Source organism: Vespa mandarinia, chromosome 15 (assembly GCF_050613455.1).
Source record: "Vespa mandarinia isolate Hongniang chromosome 15, ASM5061345v1, whole genome shotgun sequence".
In the NCBI taxonomy this organism is placed as follows: domain Eukaryota; kingdom Metazoa; phylum Arthropoda; class Insecta; order Hymenoptera; family Vespidae; genus Vespa; species Vespa mandarinia.
The window spans coordinates 1,042,501-1,062,500 of record NC_140824.1 but is presented as its reverse complement, the minus strand read 5'-3'; the positions used below and the strand labels follow the sequence as shown (position 1 = coordinate 1,062,500).

The window sequence follows — 20,000 nt, the reverse complement described above, 5'->3', positions numbered from 1 at the left end:
CTCTCTCTCTCTCTCTCTCTCTCTCTCTCTCTGTCTCTCCCTCTTTTTCTATACACACGTACGTACGCATACGTGCACAAACATACATACATACATACATACATATATAAATACGTACATACATACATATATACATACATGTATGAATACATACATATATAAACGCATCGATGCTTGCTGCATCTCGAGCGACTCTTATATGGGAGATGCACCGGCGTTGCACCATAATATTATTAGATAAACGGCGAGCCGCTAGATAGTGTGTGCTTCTATATGGTTTACATAAGCGGCTGTGACCCCTCGCCACACCGGAACCTCCCCTCCTCTCCTTCTTCATCTTCTCCTCCTTCTCATCTCTCGCTCCTCCTCCTCCTCCTCCTCCTCCTCCTCTCCTCTTCCTCTTTTCTTCTTCCTCTTCTCGATGCAACCTTCGCGTTGCGGTCCGGTATTGCAAGCGAGCGAGCGAGCGAGCGAACTCGCTGGAGCCAACAACACACAACTGCAAACGACAAGTGCGATCCTCTGCATGCTGCTTGCCCCTCCTTATCCTCCTCCTCCTTTCTTTCTTCTTCTTCTTCTTCTTCTTTCTTCTTCCTTCTACTCCCGCGTCGTTCATCTCCGAAGGGTTAATGGGGTTTCAGGGAAATTGCTTCGCGCCTAGCGACGGCTAGAAACCGCTCTCTCGGAACCAGCTGGCTAACACACGTTGGCATTCCCTTGCTCTTCTCCTTCTTCTTCTTCTTCTTCTTCTTCTTCTTTTTCCTCCTCTTCTTCCTTTTAACGTTGACAAGCGAGAAAAGCTACAATATACTTCTTCTCTTTCTAATCTACCACATTTTAACAAAGAGATATTCTCGAAGAATTGACGCAATCTAGTTCGATCTTCTGGCATTGAAAGAGAGAAAGAGATGAAGAAAGAGAGAAAAAGAGAAAGAGAGAAAGAGAGAGAGAGAGAGAGAGAGAGAGATCATTATTTTAATAGGATGACGTTAATTATCGAAGCACGATCGCGAATACTATGTTGTAAGGATTCAAGGTAGGTTATTCGGTTGGAGTTCTCCATTGGGATCACCTATCTCTATCTCATCTACGTTCAATGCCGCAAAGCAGTATCTTTAGCAATCGTGACACTAAACTTCCTCGCGACCTTGTTTACCAACGAAAGAAGATCGAGAGAGAAAGAGAAAAAGAGAGAGAAAGAGCTTGGTCTTAGTGAGATCGCGAGAGTAGAGATCTGCTAAACCGAACCTTTGGCGCGTCGTTGCATTCGCGAGATTTCCGTGAGAGCCGACGTGATCGAAAAGCCAATATCTGTGAGGTAGCAAGTTCCTCTGAGGGGATCGAGAAACGAACGAACGAGAGACAGAGAGAGAGAGAGATAGAGAGAAAGAGAGAGAGAGAGAGACTACTCGGCCAGCCGTAGGGAGAAACGAGGCAGGCTCGCCTAATGAACCGATCGCTGTATCGATTAGCGCCGGTTAAGAGCGATCGATTGCGTGTCTTGTCAAATTTGTCAACGGGTGCGAACTCGGCGCAGACATAACGATCCCAACGCTCGGCCGATCTCGCGACGCTTGTGCTTGCTGCCTTCTTGTACTTACGAAATATCCCGCGATCGCTTGGAAAAAGATAAAAAGAAAAAAACCAACGCCGCTCTCTTTGATTTAGAAACCGAATTAGATCGTTTATATCGACCTCTATGTGTATATATATATATATATATATATATAAAATTCTATGTGTATATATAAATATATATATAAAATCATTGTTATTGTTATTATTATTATTATTACTTTTTTTTTGCATATCATATATCATTATGAATGAAATCTGGAGAAAAAAAAATTTAATAAAGTAAAAATGAAATGTAATAGATTTTCCAATGTATTAGATTATAACGATTAGAATGATCGGAAGGCGTTAAAAACGATCAACGATCGAACAACGGGATTAAGGAATATGTTTCGCAAAAGAGCCGACCTCTCTCTCTCTCTCTCTCTCTCTCGGCGCGGCCCAATTACTTTAAATTGAGTTATAACCGGATCAAATTGCCGATAATTGGCGATCGCGTAGCTTAATCGGGTGCCATCCCTCTCTCCCCACTTCACCCTTCGAGATCCTTCTCGTTTCAGCACCCACTCACTTCGGGATCTCGAGCGCCGTATGAAGTTATTCCGCAAAGTGGCCTCGTGTTTAAAGCTTAGATCGTGTGTGTGTGTGTGTGTGTGTGTGTGTATGTCTGTGTCTATGTATCTGTATGTTTATGTACGTTTGTGTATAAGAAAAAGAAAGAAAGAGAGAGGAGAGAGAGAGAGAGGGAGAGAGACTGAGAGAGAGAGACTGCTTCAGTATCGAGTGCCCTTATCCTTCGACAATACAAATTGCTGATTATGCGCCCGGCTTTTACGTGCCTTCTAATTGGGCCGCCTTGGCTCTTGGGAAAGATCGGACGATCGCACGACCGGCCCTCGTTAACCCCTAACGCTCTTCGTGCACGCCAAGCGTACGTTCGAACTCCTTCTCTTCTTCTTCTTCTTCTTCTTCTTCCTCTTCTTCCTCTTCTTCTCCTTCTTCTTCTATCTCTTCTTCTCTATTACTATCTCTCTTTCTACATATATTGACTTCAAAAAAACATTTATGTTTAAATACTCATTAATGATATATTAAATTGTATTATGGGTGTGTTTACTTACGCATTATTTTTTTTTTCTTTCTTTTTCTTATCTTTATTATGTAAATCAAATATCAAATTAAATCTACTTGAATATTTTCGTAATCGGAGAAAGGATCCTACCGATGAATCAAATATTTCTTCGATACTTTTCACGTAATCTTATATTACGATGAAAAAAATCTCTGTCTCTCTCTTTCTCTCTCTCTTTATTTTTATTGGTATTGCTATCTCTTTCTTTGAATACATTACCTTCGAAAAATATTCATTTTTATATACTCATTAATTATTAAATTAAATTTTATTATGCTTGCGTGTTTTTGTACTTACGCATTACATTTTATCTTATATTCATAATGCAAAGCAAATACAAAATTATATCTATTTGAATATTTTCGTCATCGAAAAAAAAAACTCAGATCAATGAACCAAACAACATCTTCGATATTTTTCACGTAATCTTGTATTACTATGAGAAAAAAATCTCTCTCTCTCTCTCTCTCTCTCTATTTTTCCACGTTATATAAACTTCGTCAATTTATCACGTCAAATTAATTCGACGAATTTTGTATTACAAAAAATTCCAAGATCGTATATTTCATACGTTCAGTATACTAATCGATAAGGCAGAATCGGAGATTTCTTTTTTTTTTCGAACGTAAAACGTTTCATTCCTAATTACTTAACACCCACAATACCATCTATGTACGACGAACCAGTCCTGATCTTTCAATAAGGAAAAAAAATAAAATAAAAAATAGAAAAACTTACAAAAAAGAATAAAAAAAAAGGAAAAAAAAACTTATTTCCTGAATTATAAATAAGCAGACGAACGCGATATATCGATAGTTATTCAACGCTTATCGCGATACTCGTTTGATGTACCTAATCAATTGACGCTCATTACGCTTGTCCGTCTGTTATTCATTCGATCGACTAAGGCAGGAAGTTAAATCTTGAAGAAGTCCGTGAGGTGGATAGAAATGAAAGAAGGACGAATGGATAGGAGGCCGTACGTTAAATATATGTTTGTACGCATTCTCTCTCTCTCTGATACATACATATATACATACATGCATATATATATATATATATATATATATATATATATCTTTAAAAGTAGTCACGAGGGAAGTTTTTCAAGAAAAGATCGCATGTCCACGCGGAGAGAACGTATATCGTCGATCCCAAGAGAACCGTTGACATCTCGCGCGATACATTATGCTAGCTTTTTATGGTAAAGCCCACGTGCACGCGCACGGCAAACCAGAGGAGGCTGATATTCTCAAGAACGAAATCTCGCTTTCAAAGCGTCAGGACATCTTCCGAGTTACGAATTGTGTTCTGATATATGCAATCGCATATTGTCCTTCCTTTGTAATCAGAAACATTTAAATATTAAATAGAAAAAAAAACTAACAATTGTATTTCTCCATTTAATTATCAAGGACGAAATAGATCTCTCTTTCAAAGTGTCAAGAGATGTCTTTTGAGTTATGAATTGTGTTTGACCTTTCGTGTTTGATTTTTGTTATTTGCGTACGTATCATATATTAAGAAGAAGAAAAAAACAAAAAGGAAGAAAGAAAAAAATACAAGGAGAGAGAGAGAGAGAGAGAGAGAAAATCAAACAAAACAAAAAATACATAAATATTTCTTCATTAAAAGATTATAATATACGTTATTCATGTTTATTATTAAGACTATATATTTATAGGAAAAAAAAAATAACACAAAAAGAGAAAAAAAAATAGAGAAAAACATATAAAAATATAAAAGATTATACATTTATTTTTCATTTATTTGCCAATAACGAAGTCCATAGACATTGCTTTCAAAGTGTCAAAATGTCATCCAAGTTAGGAATTTGATTTATGTAATTGGGGCATTGTCCTTTATGATCCAAAATATTTAAAATGTCTGTATAAAAACGGCATATTCATTAATGAATTTTTATTATCTTAAAAAGTGAAAAAAAAAAAAAAAACAAATATTCCTTCATTAAAAGATATATGTTCAATTAATTTAATCATTTCTCTCTGAACACGAAGATATTGTTCGTGAAATTCTTTTCATAAGAATTTTGATCAATGAAGATTTTTAATTATTTCTCTTTGAATAAAAAAATAATATTTATTAAAATCCTTTTAATAAGAATTTTTGATCGAAGATAGAATCTTTTCTAAACTAAACATACATACATACAATCAATTGTACATTAATACCAACCGGAAATCTTTAGTTCCCTAACAATATTTCACTCGGTGAGAAGCCCGATAGATTCTCGAGCAGAAGTCGCGCACGGGTTAAAATCGTCCTGTAGGTACTTACGTAGCGGCATTGCGTTGCCCAACTCATGCATAGAGTCATGACGAGTTTAAGCGATTGCTTATTGCTCCGGCCGGTGTAACCAGTCGTAGTGGACTGACGCACTGCCTCAGGTCCCGACCGTTTGTTATTCGCGTTTAGTCAGTCCAACGATCTACAGGGTGTACAATATCCAAATCGAACCATTCTACGACTTCTTTTCTATTTTTTATATATATATATGTCGTTTTTCAAAAAATTCCTAAAAATAAATTAATTAATATACCATTTTGAAAATCTCTTGAAAATACGTAATACATTTTCCAATTGTTTTGTATTCTAATACTTTGTTTTACTTTCTTTTTCTTTTTTTTTTTTTTTCTTTTTTTTTAATATGCATTTAACGAAACGAAGGAAAAAATGATTGAGATTTTCTCTTATTTGTTAATGTATAGATCGGTCGATTGATCTACGAAGAAGAAGAAGAATCACTTGGGCCTCGAATGCAACGTACAAGAAGGAAAGGAAAAAGATCGATTATTCGTCGAAACACGGATAAACTCTCGTCGAAGTTACTTTAGTCGGTCGATTAATCTCTCTCTTTCTCTCTCTCTCTCTCTCTCCCTTTCTTTATTTCTTTCTTTCTATCAAAGGATTCAGAAGATCCTTGTACACCCAGTACGTAGGAACGTCCTACGTGTATCAGATACGTACTCTCCGGTCCATGTACGTACAAGCATTGATTCTATGCGGCGGCTTGGATTTGCGGGACAAATCGACCATTCCTCGATAGCAAAAGATCGATCTATAGAATTCAGTTTAAAGGATTTTTCAAGAATAAGACAAGATAGAAGATGAAGGAAGATGAGGAGCGAAGGGGTAGTAACCGATCCCGCTCCTTTCGTACGATCGACATCGTCCAAGTTTATTATCTTTTATATACCGACTATCTCCTCCCTCCTCCTCACCCCTGTATCTATTATACCCAACAAGATGGCGATGATTGCTACATCGCGTTCGTTAAATCAAGATCCAACAAGCATTTAATGTACCATTCGTTGCAACTATCGATTATCTATTCGATAAAAAATCTCTTTGATGAGACTCCAACTATTTTTTCTCCATTATAACTCTCACGTACCTATCGATCTTCTAATTAAACTTTGCAAATGAATTTTTCTACGAATCTATACGTACGCGTATGATGGACATCTATTATCTATACAGAGATATTCATTTGTACTTGAATATATTTCTTTTCTTTTCTTTTTTTTTTTTTTTTTTTTTTTTTCTTTTTTATATCTTTCTTTGGAAACTCACGATCGCTCATTGTCAGTTCACGTCGGAGGGAATGAAAAATTGTTAATACTTTATATATTTATTCTTCTTTCATTTCTTCTTTTTCTTCTTCTACTTCTTTTTCTTCTTCTTCGAAGAGGCTGACGACGTACGAGGAAAAAGAAAATCCACACGGGATCCGGATACGCGAACCCGCAAGGTCAGACCAGCGTGGGCAGGTATCCGTAACTCGATGATTTTGCAACGATCGCGCTTCCTGCTGGCAATTGATTAATGGTAGCCGCAACGTCGACACCGCGTGCTACTTTATATACGTACGTACGTGTATGTTCCTTGTACATAAGCCTCGTCGTCTTTATATTTCTATATTTATATATCTACATACATATATATATATATAAAATATATATTCATATATATATATATATATATACAGTTATATCTATAGATATATGTATATATATATATATAGATGTACATATAAATATATAAATATATGTATTATAAATATATATATATATATATAGAGAGAGAGAGATACGCGTATATACCTGCGAAAGAAACGAAGAGGAGTCTCGACGTAAAGGCAGTAAAAGCGTTAGCGCATCGTTCGCAAGGTTACCCGCAGAGATTCGTGATTCAATGATCCATAGAAGCAAGTAAATCGAGAGCAACGCGTTTACTGTTGCTCGATCCTTTCAGGATGAATCTTTCCTTGTTCTATCTGTCTTACCATCTTTCATCGATTTCGATCTCCTTTGTTCTCTGTTACACGTTAAGGTGATAAAACAAAATGTTTTTAAGATTAATTTAATATTACCATAAACCTTAAAGGATATTTCAAGGCGAGGATATATAAACGGTAATAAAGATGTTGATTAAACAAAAATATGTATTTCATTTGACGCTTAGGTAATGACTGACTACTCGTCTCTATCGCCTTCGTGGATATATTTACAACAGATGAAACAAATACGTCGAGATAATAAAAAAAAAGGAAAACAAAAAAGAGGGAGAAGAAATGATAATGATAGAGAGAAAGAGAGAGAGAGAGAGTGAAAGAGAAAGAGAGAGAAAGAGAGAGAGAGAGAGAGAGAAGAATAGTGAAAGAAAAATAAACAAAAATTTTTGTCTAACACCAGCAAAGAGGTTCATACACCAAGCAGAAGCAAGAAAGCGATATCGATTTCGCAGACAATTCACCCATCTGACTATTTACATCTGATAGATTATTTCTATATTTATATATATATATATATATACATATATATATATATATAAATGTATAATATATATATGTATATATACATGCATATTATATTATATTATATATCGTGACGGATACTCTTTCAGCGTGCAATTACGATAGATACGCATAGAGTTATTTCGTTCCCATTCGAAATACGCATGATGATTTATTAACAAAAATAATCAGAATTACTTAATAGCTGTGCGTTACACGTGAAAACAGCGTAATTACAAAACGATCGATCATCGTACAGACATGTATACATATCTACGATTTATATAAATATATATATATATATATATATATATAAATATATACACATATATATATGTTATATGTTATATTATATTGTTACATATGTATATATATAACACATACATATACATATAAATATATATACATATATACATACATATATATATATATATATATATATATATATATATATATATAAGAATCTCCTCGATCGAACAATTTGTCTATATGTATCGATTCCAATTAAAGATCCGATAAAATCGATCGAATCGTCATTTAAATCAGAATAAATAAAAAAAAAGAAGAGAGAGAAGCGTTCATGTTGGTCGCTTCGTTGATAACGCTTGGTACCTATATGTACAAGAAATGAACACATATATCCCTATTCATCAGTATATGAGTCCATCTCGAAAAAAAGGTAGAAGAGAAAATTGGGCTCAAAGTGAAACTGGTAACTCCGCGGGCCTCTTCACAGTTAGAGTTAGATCTAACGGTTTCCCTTTCATTGTAGTTTCGTCTTTGACACTATCCCTTTCTTCCTCTTTGCCATTAGATTCGTCATCTTCGTCTTCGTTATCCTCGTCCTCGGCAATAGTAGCTATACCTTGTCTACTTGGTCTCGGCGAATTACCGAGTCTCGATCTAACGCTTAGATCAATCGGTTCATCCTGTTCGATGGCAAGTCCACCTGGGCTTGGACTAACGAGGAGTAAATCGCCGCCACGTGGCGAGTGTTGCGAAGTAGCTGGCGTTATCAGACCAGGCGCAGGATATATTAAACCGAGCGCATGAGGATGGTAACCGGCGGTAAGTGTGACCGTGGCATTGATCTTCCTCGCAGGGAAATCACGATCTGACAAAGTAGGGGAGGCAGCATTGGACTTGAAGTAGCTCAAGGCTGAGTTGCTTCTCGATTCGGTATCGTGTAGTCCGTCAGCGCCACCATCGGTGGATGAGCCACCGCTGTCGCTCGGAGTGTCGGTCGACCTTTTGTAGCTCGGTAAAAACGGTCTAAAGACTTCCGGTGGACTACTCGCCGTAACTACATCCTTATGGGCAAAACTTATTGGATATATAGGTGATGAAATTGGTTGCGATAGTTGTTGTTGTTGTTGTTGTTGTTGCTGTTGTTGTTGCTGCTGCTGCTGTTGTTGTTGCTGTTGTTGCTGCTGTTGTTGCTGTTGTTGTCGTTTACAAACAAAGGGTGGCGTGGCTTCTCTCGGTGGCGTCGAAGGTGGCTGCTGTTGTTGACTACTACCATTGATCCTATCGCGTTCCCTGCGCCAAGCTAGCATACGCAACTGATTCTGTAACGCCACGTCGTCCGGATGAGGTGACTTGTTGCTCCGCTCTCTCTCCTGCTTCAACATCGCCACGTGCAAAAGATGAGACTGCAATGCGAGATCATCTTGGCTTGGCGAGGAGGCGGGGTCCTTGGCATCCTTAGAACCGTAAATGGCACCGGCAGCCTGTTGACCTTGAGACTGCGGCAGGAATCCCGGAAGGAAGGTAGGGCCAAACGGAGAGGGGGCACCCGGTGACACACCGACGCTCTGGTTTCCATTTGTTTGTTCCTGAAGTAGACAGTGGATCTTGAACCAGTTGGAGCGCCTGCCGTAACGTGAACCGGACTTAGACATGCCAACTATAAGACATTTCTTCAACCGGCAAGCCTTGCATGCCGTACGATTCTTCTTATTAATCACGCATACACCTCCGTTCTTGCATTCCGAAATACTACCAAGGTTGTTGTACGTTCGGCCAAAGAATGACTGCAATCAAAAATATAACGAGTTTTACAAAAATTATTATTTTTTTCATTTCTTTTTTTCGTTACGTTTGTATTCGCCGTGTGTGAACGTGATGGTTGAAACGTGTGCGTGTATATATGAGAGAGCGTGTACGTGTGTGCGCGCGCGCGTACGTATATCTACGTGAGATACATAGGAGGAAGAAAGCATATTCTCGGTCGTCGGGTCGAACCATATAAAGGGTCGAGCAAGATCCTTCCCCTTTCGAATACAAGCCACGCGTTTGCTTCTCTACCGGATTAAACGTCAGAGTTTAATGTTACGCGCGTCACGAGAATTAGCATGCCTGCGCGCCTAGAGAAGAGAAGAAGGGAAACGAGGAAGGACGAATGGACGAACGGACGGACGGACGGACGAACGGACGGACGGACGGATGGATGGACGGACAGACGGACGGACGGACCAACGGACGGACCAACGGACGGAGAGGAGTATATACGTGGCGTGGCCGCTCGTAAAGTTAAACGCCTGTCGGCCGACGATAAAACCGCCTCGAAGAGGCTCGCGCACTTCTTCGAGAGGTGCACCTTAGAGCGCGAGCAGGCCCGCTCGCACGCTCATCGACCACTAATTTACGACGTGGCTCTCTTTTCTCCTTCCTTCTTCTTCTACTTCTACTTTGCCTTCTTCTTCTTCATCATCATCTTCATCTTCCTCTTCTTCCTCCACTCCATCCTCTTATTCCTTTTCTCTTTTCCTTCTTCTTCCTCTTACTCTCGTTTTCGTTCTATCATCGAACAAACACACATATCGCGGTACGAGAAAATATTTCTCCTTCCATTCGAATTTTTACATAAACTTTCGCTTTTTTTCTTCCCCATCTATCCACCCACCACCCACCTCCCCCCTATCACCCAGCTAAAACCAATTCTCTTCATCTCTTTGAGTTTCGAATCAAACATTACAGAACGGAGATAAAAAGTGATACGATCCGAAATGAAATCGAATTTGGTTACCTCTCTCTTAACATGTACGTCACAGATTTGGCATTACGCTCGATGGTCATTGCGTGAGCAGAATCTCTGCGATGATGGTCTCTTTTAAACCGTGAGACCGAATCCATTTTTCGAGTTGGTCAGTTATATCAAATTGTTCTAGAGTTTTATTTACATACACATTATATATACATACGCATGATGTATCAGAGGAGAAAGGAGATGATGGAGTAAGTAAGATGTCCAAGAGGATATTTGTGAAAACCCTCGTGCGAGCTATTTAGCATAATCATCCGAGGACCGCACCTTTTTGGAAGATTGGGAGAAGAGCATCTGCTTATACCGATGATATCTCGTTGTAAATTGTATCGGCGTTGAGTCACAAAGAATGAAAGAGGGAGAGAGAGAGAGAGAGAGAGAGAGAGAGAGAGAGAGAGAGAGAGAGAGAGAGAGATGTATACACTCACACTCACGGTCATACACACAACACACACATGAATTCCGAGCTCCACCTGACGAGGATCCACGTGGGCGGTTTCGTAACGGTTCGAAATCCCAAAAGCTCGCACGCGTAGCGGTACGTGTCCCAATTGAGACTAACGAATCGAACGACGCTGGATGTGTCGTTTCAACCTGTAACCTACATAATGAAAATATTTGTTTGACCTTCCGGTTGATCCTTATACCTATACTCAACTATATAGGTTATATATGTGTATGTGTATGTGTATGTGTATATGTGTGCGAGAATGACGTGACGTTCGCATACGTACACATATATATTTGTTTTCTCTTTTTTTCTCTTTCTTTTTTCACGCACCAGAATCTAATCCTCGGATGATTTTGAAAGATATAGAATAAGTAGGATAAATATGGAGGTCTTGTTGAGTGACCAGCTAGTAACTAAGCATAAATAGAAAATAACAGGAATAAAGATAGATCGAAGTGATGTAAACGCGTAGGGGGAGAAGAAGCCAAGAAGAGGAGGAGGAGGAGGTGGGGTGGATTGGAGTAGAGGAAGAGAGTGTTTTAGAGAGGGGCAGGATAGGAGGAGGAAGGGGAAGAGGCTTATAGCGGGGTTACCAACACAACGGGATTCGCGAGAGAGATAGAGATTGCGTAAGAAGCACGCGTGTCGCCTCGAGTTTGCAAGTTTTTGCAGTTTCCCGTGGAGTCTCGCGTGTGGACCACATAGAGAGTAGAACAACACCAACGACAACGGCTCACAGGCGGCAGTGACGGTGATGATGGGGGAGGGAGGCAGGGAGGATAGGGGAGCTGTGTTCAAAGGAGGGAGAGAGAACGACGACGACGACGACGACGACGACGACGACGACGACGACGACGACGACGACGATGACAACGACGACAAACAGCTAACTCGGACGAGAACAACAAACTCGGAGATTGGAAACGTTCACCATTTAGGGCCACTTGAGAGAGTAGTAACGTATCGTATCGAATCTCAGCCGGCACGTCCGGAATCCTGGACCGATTTGTACCAACGTACCGTAAAGGAAATGACGGAGGAGAAATCGTTGTCCCTGATCGTGAAAAGGAAAAGAAAAGAAAGGAGTGGAGAAAAAGAAACGAGAGGGGGAAAAAAAAAGAAAAGGAAGAAATGAAGAGAAAAGAAAAGAAAAGAAAAGAAAAGAAAAATATGAAAAAGAGAGAAAAAAAAAGAGAAAAAAAAAGAACGTAGAGAATAATAAAATAAAAAAAGGACCAGGTAGGAGGACAGATGTGCTCTCTGTAAGATTCGACCGAGAGCGTGCGCGCCGTTCGGGATCGATGATACCAGGATTCTCTTTCGATCTTTTACGATTACTTTCGGTAATCGTATCAACATTAAAATACACCTACGTCGTACGAACTGGAAAGAAACTGTGTTTTAGCACGAAAACGCACGATGATCTCACGGAGGAGTTTTCCGTTCGCTGCTAGCTAACTGTCCTGGCAAACAGACGCGGTCGTTTAGTCGAGTTAAAAGATGAGTTTCTTTTCTGTTTCTATGTCCTTTTTTTTTCTTTTCTTCTTCTTCTTCTTCTTCTTCTACCTCCTCTCTTCTATCTTTTTGAAGAAATAATGTTTCACTTGGACACGCTCGAATGAAGAAGAAGCAATTTATCATTCTTATCTCCGATTGCGCTATAAAAGTGTTTTCCTCTTTCTCTCTCTCTCTCTCCCTCTCTCTCTTTCTCTTTTCTCTCTCGATCCGTATTATCTCTTTGAAATAAGAAACATTCCGATAATGGAATGACGCGTGTCACCAAGCTTAAATTTACGATAGGTTTAACCGAGCATACCGTACCTACCTAAGTATACTTACTGACATACGATTTCCTCGAAAAATAGTCAAGCAAAAGTCTACGTTTGGGCTTTTCTATATTATTACTATAGGCCATACGTCTTTGGATGCTAAAGAGTTATATGTACACACACACACACACATAAATGTATAAGTAAGTACCTACTATCGATCGTGGTAGTAACAGTAAGTCGCTGGAGTACGTCTACTGCCGTTTCTGGATAGCGGTTACGGTCTTTGCGGAACATACCTACTCACTTGCGATGTAATCGTGCGTTATAGGCACGATCTCGTCGAGAGGACTCGAGAGGACTCCTATATGTGTCTTCTCTCTCTCTCTTTCTCTCTCTCTCTCTCTCTCTCTCTCTCTCTCTCTCTCTCTCTATCTTTCTCTCTTGCTCTCTTACTTGAGAAGAGAGGCACCTGTGCCAAGAGGACGAGCCTTTTCTCCTCTTCGTCACACCCACGCGTTGTTAAATAGCTTCGTCTCCGTCTCTCTCTCTCTCTCTCTCTCTCTATATATATATATATATATATATATATATATATATTCCTTGCATACATGTGTTTATATGCTTCAACGAGCCACGAGTCTCTTCCTCGGTCCATTTAACTTCTCTCTTTCTCTCTCTCTCATCTTCGTCGTCGTAATCCCATAGATCCCTCTCTCGTTCTTCTCTATCTCTTTCTCTTTTTCTTTCTCTTTCTCCTTCTTCTTCTTCTTCTTCTTCTTCTTCTTCTCTACGCTCGTGCGCGTATCAACAATCTATATTAAGGACGTGGGAATGTGAAATGGCCTGTCCAGCTATGCCAACGGTGCTATAGAAGCCGCGGTGTGGTCGTGTCGGCTGTCTCGCAGTTTTTCTCTCTCTCTCTCTCTCTCTCTCTCTCTCTCTCTCTCTCTCTCTCTTTCTATCTATCTCTCTGTCTCTCTTTGTGTCGCGCACGCTTTTGCTCTCGACCTCAACCGTTCACAAATCCCACGGGATGTGTTAACCGTTTCCTTTCGTTCATACGATATAGCCCGTTTGATTTTGTGTCTTACCGATCATGGAAATTCTTCCTAAGTTTCCTAATGACGATTATCCCTTGGGATTTTCTACACACGAAATTGGAACGTTCTTGACTTTCTGAATAGAAAGAAGGAGAAAGAGAAAACGAGAGAGAAAGAGAGTGAGTGAGAGAGAGAGAGAGAGAGAGATAGGAGAGAGAGGAGAGAGAAAATCATAAAGAAGTAACATCTGTCGTGTTCATGGTACTTATATATTATTTCTCTACATACGTATCTCAAGAGAACGCAGAAGGTGAAAATATTGAAACTTAATTCGAATTATTTATAAAATAAAATTTGATAGCAAAAATAAACAAAACAAAAAAAAAAAAAAAGAAAAAGAAAAAAATTAAAAAAAAAAAAAAAAAAATTAAGAAACAATAATTCGATCAAAAATGACAAATTTCTTTCATAAATGATTCCTCATGTACATATGTTCATGCATTACTCGTACTATGAAAAATATTTATCTAAACAAAATCATGAGACACTATATATATATATATATGTATATACATATATATATGTACATTGAAATAATGTCGCTTGTCGTGTGCATCGATGTCTCTCACGGTAGAACGCTTCGCGCGTCCACTCGTTAACATCTCCGACGCGCACATTAGCACATGAATGTGCCGTAGCATGTAACTATATCGACGGCGCTATAGTAACGCGCGTGACCCTGATTCGCGTGCGAAGAGAGACAACGACGACGACGACTACGACGATGAATACGACGAAATACGATGAAGTCGACGCGGTTCACGAACGATTCTCGTCATCGCTGAAGATCACCGTTTCCTCCTTCCAAGTTAATCCTCCTTTTGCGAGCTAACTTTCCCAGAGACGGTGAACACAACGGACCATGGCCGTACTCGATGTGTGATCTGATTTATGTCTTTTGATCGTCTTACTACTACTAACATTCTATACATATGTTCCTACTGTGAGGAATTAATTATATAGAATATTGCCGAGAGTAAATCTATAATTTTTTTTTTAATTTTTTTTCTCCCTCTCCTTTTCTTCATTCCTTCCTTTTTCTTCCTTTTCCATCCCATTTTACGAAATTATTAGCAATCGAAAATCATTAATATGTCACCGTCGAGTTATTTTTTTTGAAACACAAGCGTCGTTCTCAAGCCGTCGTTTAGAATTTGATAAATATACCAAACATTAGATATATATTCAATGATTTCGTTTCTCTTTCTCTTTCTCTCTTTCTTTCCTTCTTTCTTTCTGTTTTTTTTTTTTGTCGTAAGAGAAATTTTTTCAAGAAATTGTTTTATTATAATTAATCGAAGTATATAATAACGTTGTAAATAATTATGATCTGTTAAACGAATTAATATCATTTTGTTCATCAATTACATTAATATGTATAATACTAAGATGTACATACATCCGTATAGGATCTAATAATAATCGATTTGATCAGTATTAAAAATCCACAACTTCGATTTTCTCACCATAACGATTTTACTCTTTCAAGAATTAAATTAGCATAGCTCGTTAACCATTCATTCGTTCCGGGAAAGGAAATATGCACTTTGTCCGTAATACCGTCTTCATCTAAGATCCCAGACATAGATCCAACGATCTATTGATTTCTTCTTTTCTTTTTCTTTTTTCTTTTTTTTTTTATTCTCCCCTCTGACGCATCGGTTAACTTTTACGATCGATTCTTTTCTCAACGATTCCACGAACTGGACGAAAGTGATACGAGTGCAAGAGTTTTGGCGAGTGTCCAAGAAGGCACTAACTATAAACGAAGCTGTTTTGCGAAAGGAACACGAAGAGAAGAAACACGTTTAACGAAGGAACGAGACGGCGGTGTACAATGACGTCATTGAAAAACTACGCAAACCTTGGAGTTAGGTGCATTTTGCATGCGAAACGTGGCGCAAAGATCACTCTCGTTTTCATTTCTAAGCGATTTTCAAGAGAACTCTACGACGCAACGTGGGTAAACTCGTCTATATTCCTTTTGTCTTTGCTCTTCTCTCTCTCTCTCTCTCTCTCTCTCTCTCTTTCTTATTATTCTTATTCATCTTATTCATCTTATTCTTCGTTTCTGAATTGCTTTTTAAAGAAATCAGAGTTTTCAAGAATAAGACAACAATGCAGGAACGATATAGACGGCAACCAAGAGAAAGAAGAAAATCTGCTTACCGGATTTACGACATCTTAAATAACGCACTCGGCCACGGTCGTTTCTCGTACGAATCGAATTTCCTGCATTGCTGACACGAAATACTTCCACGTAGCAGAATATCGCGACGATTGAATTGCAGATCTTCAGTGGCGACGACGACGACGACGACGACGACGACGCCGCCATCGTCGTCGTCGTCGTCGTCGTCGCCATCGTCGTCGTCGTTGTCGTCGTCGTCGACGTCGTCCTTCCCGTACGAGTCGACAGTTCCTAACAGCAGGAACAATGAACGACGGTTATTGTATGCTGATTCTCTCTTTCTCTTTCTTTCTCTTTCTCTCCCCGTCGTGGTTTTGAAAGTACGTTTCTCCCGAAGTTGCACGGCACACGCGGTAATAAAAATTTCAATGTGGCTACCTGACTCGGCCCCGAAACTTCGAAGCTTTGATTTTCACCCGTCGAGAAAGCGTCCGTGTTGGGTATACGAACCTGTAATATGTATTATAATAACTATTATACCTTTTATATATATATATATATATATATATATATATATAAAAGTAAGGTATACAATCGAAATGAAGAAGAGAAAAAAATCAATCCTCAATTCGTACAGAGCATTTTACTATAACGGATCGTGGGAAGGCTTTATCTTAAAGCTAGTGGAAATTTCTATCTATTTATTCCTCTTCTTCTTTCGAACAAACGTTCACCGTTCATGAACATAAGGAGGAGGAAGAGGAGGAAGAAGAGAAGAAGAAGAGGACAGTCGGTGCTGGTCTTTACGGTCCGAAGCCGGCAAGATCGTACGTCAGAAACTTTTTCCGTCTGGCTCGATATGGCTTCCGAGGATTTGTCAGGGTGAGCTATTTGCTTGCATTTTGTAGTCTATCCCCTTTCGATCTTTGCACGCCGCCGAAGAAGCCAGAAGAAGAAGGAAGAAGAAAGAAGGAGGAGGAGAGGGGCTAAAAGACACGAGCTGTTATCCTTCGGCTTTGCTTCTATCCCCTAAACGTCCATCCTAGACGACGTACTACCTTTTAGTTCTAGAGTGATCAGTCCTACCGCGGATCCAACGTCGGATAGACGAACGTAAGGATTGACGCACGAGACCGATTCACGCGAAAGAGAAAGAGAAAGAGAGAGCTTCTACGATCTTCGGAGGGCTACGTTACGAGCTATTCGAATACAAGAGACGTTTTAACGGGAGGGTAAGATCGATAAAGAGAGAGAGAGAGAGAGAGAGAGAGAGAGAGAGAGAGAAAGAAGGAAAAAGAAACGCGTGAGAAAATTTACCACCATGAGTAATATATATATATATAAATTCATGTACATATTCTACTATCCAGTATGACTTTTTTCAAACGTTAACTCAACATTTTTATTCATACCTATCTAGAAATATTAAGGGGAAAAAAAGCCACGATCTATAATCTTCCAACGTATCTATCTATATTTTTTTCTCCTTTTCCTTTTAACGAGAACAAACAACGAACTTAAATAATGAATTTGATCAAATGAAAATCCATTTATCCGATTATTACGCTAACATCGAATTGATACTATGGAAAGAAAAAGAAGAAAAAGGAAGGAGGGGAAGAAAAAAAGAAATATGTATATATATATATATATACATTATCCAGAGTATAACTCAGGTAAAGTATTCACCTAAAATTTAATCGATCTCGATCGGGAGACTCTCTCGATAGAAATCGAGTCTCGTAGAAGAAGCTTAGTCGGATGGGAAAGAGCGCACAAATGTCGAAGGAAGTTGGCTAACATAAATCGGAGTCGAGTTCAAAGCGAGCCTCTGCCTGCCTGCCTGCCTGCCTGACTGCCTGGCCTCTCCGATGTACATACGTACATACGTATCCTCCGTACACCTATCGTACCTATCGTACCTATCCTATACGTACCGTAAGTATCGTACGTATCGTATTTGCGAACGGATCGTCGCTCTATTGAATCGCTACCGTGTGCGTTTCGCAACGCATAATCTACGATCGGGTCGTCCTGCCTACGTCCTCGATATTATCGCGAGGAAAGAGTAGTAGAAGAAGCGAGAGCGAGAGCGAGAACGAGACCGAGTGAGCGCACGAGCGCACAAGTGCGGCCACCCGATCCCGAGCCGAGGCAAACCGAGAACTCGGCGCATTGTGATTCGTGGCACGCGAAAGAAGGAGAGACACTTCCAACGCAGCGCGCGTCCAACTTCCAGCACGGACCTTTTTATCCTCCCCCTCCCTCCTTCCCTCTCGCTACATTCCCCTTCTCCCTCCTACTCTCCTCTATCTCTTCCTTCACCACCACCACCACCACCACCATCACCACCATCGCCACCGCTGCCTGACGGTCTTCTCCTCGGGAAAACGTTATCTTCGCGAAGTCTAGACGAGCTATCGTCACCGATCGGGAGAAAAACTTTTAAAGATATTCAGAATCCTTGATTTGAGAACGCTACTCGAATGTTTAATCGTCTGTTACGATTAAATTTCTCATAATTTTTTTTTGTTTTTTTTTTTGTTTCCTTTTTTTTTATTTTTTATTATTTTTTTTTTTTTTTTGTTTTTTTTCCCCATCAAATGTTCACACGATTCGTAAGGTAATATATATGCATTTATGTAATTCGGTTGGATATGCATATGCAAGGTGTTACAGATTAAAACGTTTCGTAGGTATTAATCGATAATGTGTGTAATGTTATTCCAGTTGCAATTTGATGTTGCAGTCTGATACGGTGGATTTTAATTGGAGGTCCACACCAAACGCGAACAGATATTAACATATATGTATGTATACTTCGTTTTCTTAAACGTTTTATGATGGTAACTGTTCTGGCATCTTTTGAAATATGTATGTACATTTATATATACTGTATATCTATATGAAATATGTATATCCTTAGTTTGAAAGGAATCTTGGAATGTATATAACAGTCTCTTAGAGATTTCTTTTATTAACTAAATGAAGTGCCACTTGTCAGAGATGATCTCATAGCGCAAAGGATAAATATAAAAGATTTAACAAAGGATAAACGAACGAACGAACGAATGAACGACGAACGCGGACGAACGCGAACGAACGCGAACGAACGCGAACGAACGAACGAACGAATCGAATTGAATCGAATATAAAGCTTGTTTATTTACGTGGTTAACCGCGAGAAAGACCTAAGCTGATCCCTCTAGTGTTCTCCCTATTATTCTATTCTTCTTCCTTCTCGGTGAAAGCAACGATCGTGTCGGCGAGAGTCTTCCTAATAAACCCGATTACGACGTAACGCTCGCGTGGAACTCATCGCGACGAAACTTTCGCGAGGTTAAAGGTAATTCCCCGTTGAATAGTATTGGAAATACTATTACGTTAACGTTCATTGTTCAAACATTTTCACTCGCGTTCTAACGTTCTAACATTTTTCTTCTTTTGATCGAACAATTTAAATCTACGTATATATAATACCTATCAACCATGAATAATAATAACTCATTATAACTTTAAATCATACGTATAATGTTTCTAATGAGACACGTTATATCAGATTTTATATTTAAAATGTTTTAATATAATAATATTTCTTTTACTTTTACATCATCATCATCATCATCATCATCATCATCATCATCATCATTATCAAGGTAACGTTTATTGTTGAAATGATAATTTCTCTTGGGTTTTAAACAAGTTTAATATCTTTTTTGCTGGCAATTTAAATCTACGAAAAATAGAAATCGTGAATTATAATCATACAATTTAACTTTATATAATGTCTACATTTAATATCTTCCAATGAGAAGTTATCAAGATTTTATAGTAGATATTAATATAGTAATATTTCTATTATCTTCATTACATTATCACGATAATCGTCATATATAAATATATCTACTCTAATATAATATAAATATATAATTGAAATAATTACTTATATAACCAAATACAATTTAATTGTATAAATA

General features: G+C 38.8%; 1 protein-coding gene and 1 long non-coding RNA gene across 9 annotated transcripts in view; one reads left to right on the top strand and one right to left on the bottom strand.

Moving 5' to 3' along the window:
- The window catches only part of LOC118444642 (uncharacterized), a 232,385-nt gene extending 226,886 nt beyond the window's left edge, over positions 1-5,499 (top strand). The window contains exon 3 of the long non-coding RNA XR_014983012.1: positions 5,437-5,499. This is a non-coding gene — a long non-coding RNA (uncharacterized LOC118444642). The remainder of the gene's footprint in view (positions 1-5,436) is intronic.
- Positions 5,500-7,992: 2,493 nt separating this feature from the next.
- The window catches only part of LOC118444640 (uncharacterized), a 33,400-nt gene continuing 21,392 nt past the window's right edge, over positions 7,993-20,000 (bottom strand). The window contains exons 1-2 of one of the 8 annotated variants that reach the window (XM_035873110.2): positions 16,062-16,178; positions 7,993-9,556 (exon numbers count right to left, since the gene is read on the bottom strand). In XM_035873110.2, coding sequence (XP_035729003.2) covers positions 8,222-9,424 — 1,203 coding nt within the window. In that variant the 5' untranslated portion in view covers positions 9,425-9,556; positions 16,062-16,178 and the 3' untranslated portion in view covers positions 7,993-8,221. Of the gene's footprint in view, positions 9,557-9,621; positions 10,394-10,836; positions 10,947-10,997; positions 11,113-11,303; positions 11,432-13,004; positions 13,101-16,061; positions 16,179-20,000 lie in introns of those variants that run through there. The other 7 variants (XM_085661650.1, XM_085661649.1, XM_035873111.2 and 4 more) reach the window with 7 other exon arrangements.